This window comes from Myotis brandtii, unplaced genomic scaffold (assembly GCF_000412655.1).
Source record: "Myotis brandtii unplaced genomic scaffold, ASM41265v1 scaffold357, whole genome shotgun sequence".
NCBI classification, from domain to species: domain Eukaryota; kingdom Metazoa; phylum Chordata; class Mammalia; order Chiroptera; family Vespertilionidae; genus Myotis; species Myotis brandtii.
The window spans coordinates 644065-651545 of NW_005363729.1; the positions used below are offsets into that span (position 1 = coordinate 644065).

Here is a 7481-nt window from a genome sequence, read left to right on the forward strand (position 1 = left end):
CAGCCTTGGCCCCCCACCCCACATCCCCGCTGCCTCCAGGGTGTTGGGCCTTTAGCAGGAACTCGTCTCTTTAAAGCAATACCAGTCACTCAAAACTCAGATGCCGGCATTGTGCTGGCAGCCAAGGTCCTGTGATGATGGGAATGAAACACCAGTGGGAGTGGCTGCCACAGCCCATGCTCTGGAGCCTGGGCGGGCCGGGCCCTGCAGCGACCCCACTGGGAGGCATGGAGCTCTTCGGGGCGTCTGGTCCACCCCATGTGGGGGAGAGGGCGGGAGAGCAGCCTGGAGGGAGAAATGGGCCTGGGGTTCCATGCGAGTCACAGCCAGGCCGAGCAGCCCACCTGGATGCAGTGCCAGGAGTCAGAAAGGGTCTTACAAATGACTGTGAGAGGATCACCCCAGCGCGGGCCCTTAGGGGTGGGGCTGAGTAAGGAGCTGCTCACCCACCTGCAGGGAGGAGGAAACGGGCTCAGAGAGGCTCAGCTGGAAGGCGGTCCCGCCCTCCCCCCTGTCCCCCTCCTTCCGGCTGAGCCCAGGTTGGACTGCTTCCCGCCCCTTCCCAGCCTTTTCCACCTTGGAGACCCCTCCTCATCTGCCAAATCCGGGTCTGAGTGTCTCCCCCTTGGAACACCCCTCCAGTCCACCCACCCAGCCAGCACCACCGCCCATCCCCCACCAGCAGAGCACCCCCACCCTGCGCGGCTGTCCACGGGGTGCACGGTGATTGGGAGGTAAAAGCCTGTCTTCCTTAGACTGGGAGGTTCCTGGGGTCTTTGTCACGAGCACCCTGCTCAGGCCCCCTAGCAGCGCGGGCGTGGGCGCACGGCAGCGGAAGTCCTGGGTGACGGTGACGGAGCCTGCACGGGCGGGCACTGCTGGGACCTCACCTCCGATGTCCCCTCGCCCCAGCTGCTTTGTGAGGTCTGTCTGCAGGCGTCCCCATTTTACAGACAAGGAGACTGAGGCCTAGAGAGGGGAAGCCCCGGTCCATGTCGCTCAGCTTTGACTCCACATTTGTGCCCTCACCTCCCTGCCATGTGCCATTGAAGTCCCCCCACCCTACCCCAGAGCCCGGGGCGCCCCTGTCCAAGGGTGAGGGCCATCGAGACTTGCCGCTTCTCCCAGGTCACCAACCTGAGGTGTCAGCCTGCCCAGGGCTCCTTGTGCAGCTGGGATGTGGCAGGAAGTGCCTCCTCAGAACCAGCCAGAGCCCCCTCCCCCCTCAGCTGCCACCCAGGTTCCTGCCTGTCCCCAGTGGCTTGTGGGGCGCGGTCAGTTTGGGGGGTTTTTATGCGGTGAGTCAGACAGTGGCGACCCGGGCGCCCATGCCCCCCTTCTCTGCCCCTTCCCGTGTGACTGGGCCCTCGAACCGCAACATGGGATGTGACTCCTCTCGGGTGAGAAGCCAGTCGGGGCCCGTGGCTTCGCACAGCTCAGCGGCGTCGTTCCGTGGCATGAAGAGCGAGCCTTGATCCAGCGGTTCCTTACGGTGCTGTTATTGCAAACATAAATCATGAGTTGTAGGGACGGGATGAATGTGAGTCTTTAACTTGCGATTTGGTCCCAGCGGCTCCAGTTTAATAAATTTTTCAAGCTTCCCCCTCCTCCTTCCACGGAGAAGCACATCCCTCGCATCCTGTCCCCGTGGACCTGGGGTGATATTATCCATTAGGGCAGCTTACAAGGCAAACAGGGAGGCCATTTCTCAGCCTGCCGCCCGAGGGGCAGAGAGGAGGCTGTGCGCGTCGAGGTGGAGCTGGGGCAGTGGCTCGGCCTCATCAGGGCGGCCGGGAGCGAGGGAGCCCCACTTCCTCTGGGCGGCCAGGAGCAAGGGAGCCCCACTTCCTCTGGGCGGCCGGGAGCGAGCAGCGACAGTTTGAGCAGAACCTGCTCATTCTTTCCTTTGGGCTCTCGGCCAGGTGTCAGCTGCCCGGCCTGACGCTCCACAGCTGGATCCCCTCAAACACGCAGCCACGTGCCACCCTCCCACGCAGGGAACCTGGGAGGGACCGACATGGCGAGCTCCCCGACGTCGGCTTCCATTCATTCATTCATTCATTCATTCATTCATTCAATCGTGTATTCGTTCAGTTGCCAACTGGATACTAAGCGCTTTCTGTGTTCCCAGGAGCTGGGACTATAAAGGGGAGTGAGACCCCCTGCCCCCCAGGCCCCTGTGCTCCGGGCAGGGGTGGGGCTGGCTGCAAGAGGGGCGAGCGCTGGAGGAGAGGCGTGGGTTCCCCATGTGGACCCTCCTCTGAGAGGCCGTTCTGCCTGGGGTGTCCCCCACTGTCACCCCAGCCTAGCGGGTGGTGGAGGCCCCGCACCCTCTGCCTGCCAGATAGCTCCTCAGTGGAGGCCGCCTCCCACCACCCAGTGCAGGAGTCTGTCTGTCCACTCCCGCCACGCCGGCTCTTGAGCCACAGGGCTGTCTTGTGGGACAAGCCCAGGACCTGGCTCTGTCGTGTCCTGTTTGTGTGGCCTCTGGCAGGTTTCCCACCTTGCGTGCCTCGGTTTCCCGGGTGTGACACGCAGCGTCTGTATCTGCTTTGGGGACTGGCTGGGAAGGTCGCCAGTGACGTTGTGGGCGGCACAGCCCAGATACCACATCGCGGGCGCTCAGCAGGGACGGTGGCTCCCGACCCGTTTCACCCCGAATGTGGCCTTTCTTCTCTGATTCCGAACGGCCGTGGCTGTGCCGCCCGGAGAATGGCACACGGGCCACACGTGGGACCGTGAGTTCTCTAGTAGCCACACCCAAACCAACAACAAAACACGAAGCAGGAAGAAAACACAACACAGGCAGGTGAATGTTCAGGATGTATTTTTGTTTAACCCAACATCCAAAATCCAGTGGCACCTCGTTCCTGGAACCGAACTCGTTCCGGAGGGCTGTTCGGAACCGGGTCATCTGTTCCCATTGGAAGTCATGTAAATGGAAGGACTCGTCCCAGACCCTCCCGTGGTCCCGCTTCACCCTTTCTGACAGGCAGGCCAGGCCTCTTGTCCTGTTTAACTGTGAGTGAGCACGAGGAAAGCAGAAGGGACGTGGAAGGTAAATGGAAATTTAACGAACAGGAAAGGGAACGCACAGTAAGATGAAAATTTAACAGTAATTATAGGCAGCAACCAAAGCAAAACACAGAACACGAAGATGTTCACGCACAATACCCTGAGATGTGAACCGTGGGAAACGGACTCAGATCGCGCAGCCTCTCCTGTGAGAGGCGCCTGAGGATCACACAGGCATCGGCGTGAAAGGGCTGTCAGTCCGAGGGGGGAGGCGTTGGGGGAGCGAGGTCCCACTGGATTACTTAGCTTGACACGACGCAGGAGCCCACGTGCTCTGCGTGACCGCGGGCACAGCCCAGCGGGACTCCCCGCGTTGGGAGCTCACAGCCACGGCGGGTAGCGGCCCAGGTGGGCAGCGGGGGTCTCGGGTCAGAACATGACCCGGGAGCTCAGAAGCCCGTGCGTCTGACCCGACAGCGCCGAGCTAGGATGATGGCCTGGGGGGCTCCGAGCTCACCGTCGAGGCCACTGAATCATGTATAATTGAACAGGACAGCAGCTGGTTGAAAACATTAACACAAAATCCTGCCACTTAAAAACGCTTCATCCTGCAAACGGGGAGGCCTGTTTTGAAATTGCTCTCACGATGAATGCCTCGCATTTGCATATGGCTTCTCCCTCCCTGAGAGCCCCTCTTCTTCCTGGGGCGCTCCGGGGAGCCTGGGGGTGCTGCTCCTCCTGTCTCAGACCTGCCTGAGTCCTGAGCCGGCCCGGGGTGATGTGCCTGAACTGGGGGAACCCTTCGCCCAGGGCTGGAAGGGAGTTTGCACACACAAGCACCACCCCGTGGGAGCCCGGTTTGGGGCTGGGTAAATGCCAGCCCAGAAATCCAGGAGGGCTCCTCAGAAGAGGTGACCACTGGGTCTTGGAGCCCAAGTAGGAGCGTCTTGTAGAGGCCTGGCTGGGACAAGTGCCCCAGAGAGCAGAAGGTGGGGAGGGGGGTGAGGCAGGAGAGCCAGGCGGGGCCATCTGCCCAGGACCTGGGGTTCCCATCTCAGAGGCGTGGCTGAGCATCCTCCCGGGGAAGCATAGAGTGGTTTGTGACACTTCCTGGGATTTACGAGGAAGCAGAATCCTCGGGGGAGGACTTCCCTGCGTCCCGGGAAGGTGTGTTCGTGGCGGAGAGCGCCTGGGTGTGCAGAGGCTGCCAGGGGTCAGTCCCACTGGCTGGAGAGGCCACCGTCACGCAGGCGGGTGACGACAAAAGTGTGTCCACTTCGGCCTCGGCTGTCAGATGCCCTGGGCCCCGCTGGTGGGGACGGGAATGATCCGCTGCCGCGGACGCCGAGACTTGTCCTCTGGGCCCGGCCCCGCTCGGGACTTGCGTTCGGAGATGCTGCCTGTCCGTCTCGGGGTCTTGTCCCCGAGCACCCAGAGCGGGAGGGACCGCGTCGTCTCACTCCCACCCGGACGAGCCCTCAGTTTCTCCCCGAGTGCTCGCTGCGGATGGAGCTGGAAGGTTTGCAGCCTTTTCCGGGGGGGCACCCCCCAATTTGTGCAGACAGCCGCACCCTCGGGCCTGAGCTGTCAGGGAAAAGAATCGGAGGCTGGTAGGGCAGCCGGAACGTTGGGAAAGCACTGGAAGGGAGGGAGACCCACAGAGCCGGAGATCCCCCCCCCCACCTTATAATCCACCTCAACCCCTGGCTGACCACGGAACCTCCCACACACGGCAAGGGGCCTCCAGTTTCCCGCCGAGAAGTCGGCAGCTGGAGGCGGAGTCAGCAGCCACGGCAGCGGCTGCCCACTGTCCGAGCCCAGCGGACGGTCTCAGGCGGCTCCAGCCGCTATGAAGCATCCTGTCCCATGTCCGAGGAAGTCCTCAAACTTGCAAAGAAACAGGAAAGAAGGAGCCGTCGTCAGAATGAAAACGGGCCCCGAGCAGCCCGCCTTGCTGACTGCGCACTGTGAATGCGGTCAGGAGCTCCGGGGGGAAATGTGCCGAATGAGTGACGGGGGCTCAGCGGAGAAACAGAAACGCAGAGAAGGGCCGAGTGGCCTCACCGGGACTCGAACCGTGACCTCCGGGTTCATAGGTCGATGCTCAACCACCGAGCCACGCCGGCCGGACCCCTCCAAGCATCTTTCAAGCCCATCTGTCCAGGAAGCTCCCTGAGCAGGAGGCAGTGGCACGGGAATAGGTCCCCCAGATCCCAGAGATCTCGGCAGGCCGCCTGCCCCGTGCATCCCGCTTTCCCTCTGCCCCGAGAGAGCCGTGGGCGCCATGGGCGTGCGTGGGGCAGTGAGAAGGTTGCATCTCAAGCTCCGAGTCCTGTGGGGGGGCTGCAGGGAGGTCCTGACAGGGCAGGATCCCGAGCGGGTGGGACAGCGCGGGGATCAACTGGAATGTCCCCCAAACATGGGAGAAGGCAGCTCTCATGCTGGCGGTTTGGTGCCCCTGCACCAGTGACCTGGAGGCCCCTTTCTGGGCCTATTTCCCGTTCTCTTTATTAATGTCATTTGTTCGTAAAATGTGTAGCTGCCCAGGCCCCACTGCACGCCCCTCCTTCCACTGGCCCTGCGGCCTCGCCTGCCTCTGATGGAGCAGCCTGCGGTGTCCTGTCTCTCCTCTGTCCCACGCGGCCACAGTCTTGACACTGGCCTTGTCACCAGGCCTGCTCTGCTGTGCGACAGGAGCCGGGCAGCCGGTACCTGCAGGGCCTGCCTGGACCTCGGGTACCGGCGGGCAGGGCCTTGGGCGCTGTTTCCTTGGGGGCAGCGTCTACAGGGACAGGGAGGCCGAGTGCTCGGCTGCAGGTGCCAGGCCTGGCCGTGGCAAGGGCATGGGGCCGGGAGGCAGGAGCCCGGGCATCGGAGCTGGGCACCGCCTGACTGGCCTGCGAAGACTCCTGCGGGGTCCCCCTGGGCCTCCCCGTGTCCCTGGCAGTTAGTGAGGGGCTGGGGAGTTGGGGCTCTGTCTCGGGGTCCTTCTGAAGCACGGCAGGCAAAGCAGGAGCCGGGCTCTGCACGCTGCCCGGTTTAAACTACGCCTGGGAGGCAGGTGCCCACCCTTAGGCCGGGAGACGGCGGCATCCCGCCCCTCTGACCGCTCCCTCCCCGCAGCGAGCACGACGTGGGGGAGGACATCTACGACTGCGTCCCGTGTGAGGATGAGGGGGACGACATCTACGAGGACATCATCAAGGTGGAGGTGCAGCAGCCCATGGTAAGCGCCCCCTCCCCACCCGGGCCCGCGCCCACCACGCCCTCTTCCTCGCCCGCACGGGCTTTTAGACTTGGCAGAGCAGTCTGCCCTTTTAAAAAATATATATACTTTTATTGATTTTGGAGAGAAAGGGAGAGGGAGGGAGAGAGAGAAACACCAGTGATGAGAGAATCATTGATCGGCTGCCTCCTGCACGCCCCACGCTGGGGATCGAGCCCGCAACCCGGGCCTGTGCCCTGACCGGGAATCGAACCCTGACCTCCTGGTTCATAGGTCGACGCTCAACCACTGAGGCCCGCCGGCCGGGCTGATTCTGGCCCTTTCTTTAAAAATGAGCCGACCCCGGCCCGGGCCACTGAGGGGGAGCTGGTCCGGTGTGGAGGGAGCTGCAGAGGCTGCCCCCGTCCCTGCGAAGTCTCCTCAGGAGGCTGGGATGTGACGTGCCCTTCCCGTGTAGCCGTGGGATTCTTGGAGGCTATGCGGGGCTCGGAGTCCCTCCCGCCCGGGAGCCGCCAGCTCACACCACACGCGTCAGCTCACACTGCACGCTCCGGCCTCTCTGGGCAGCGTGATCATCCCAGTTAGCCAGCTGTGCGTCCTCTGTGCGAGGGTGTCTGTTTCCAGCCGGGAGGCTGACAGCCTGGGACGCCCGTCGGCTGCAGTTTGGGGTTAATGCCCACAGCTGCTGTGGGGAGGCGGGTCCTGCTGGCCGGGCCGGACCGGGCCGGGGAGATGGGACCTGGCCACAGCCCCTCGGGCCCCCACATAGGGGCATGGAGGTGCCACCTTGGGAGGCTTTTGATGCCATTTGCTTTCACACAAGAAATGGGGGAACGTCTCAGAAAGGGAATTCGGGGTCCATGTGGGAGTGAGCAGTGGCGGCGAACACACGAAGCGGGGAGCCGCTCCCCCGGCCTTTCAGAGAGGCTTTCCCACTCGGGTGCCTGCGGCCCCTCCGGCATCACGCGGGGGAGACGGGACATGCTGGGCGCGGCGCTCGCCGCCCCGAAACTGCCCTGAAGGGTGTGGTGGGTTCCCTTCCCCTCAGTAACCAGGCCGTGGCCCCGGGCGGTCCTGCCCCCCTGGGGGGTGTTGGGGGCTGGAAGGCCACCCGCGCCTGTTGCTGGAGGTCCCTGCTTCCCCGCCCCCAGCTGCCCAGGAGCCTGGCCGGCCTCTGGGCTCCCCCAGCCCTTTGGGAGCCGGTGTCCTCTGGAGCGAGGACAGGACCGGAGCCCAGGTC

At 63.5% G+C, this 7481-nt stretch overlaps 1 protein-coding gene across 1 annotated transcript in view; it reads left to right on the top strand.

Annotated features, from left to right (window-relative positions):
- Positions 1–7481, top strand: part of VAV2 (vav 2 guanine nucleotide exchange factor) — a 78952-nt gene that overhangs the window by 43857 nt on the left and 27614 nt on the right. Inside the window, exon 5 of the mRNA XM_014544219.1 lies at positions 6139–6241. Within this exon, the coding sequence (XP_014399705.1) occupies positions 6139–6241 (103 nt within the window). The remainder of the gene's footprint in view (positions 1–6138; positions 6242–7481) is intronic.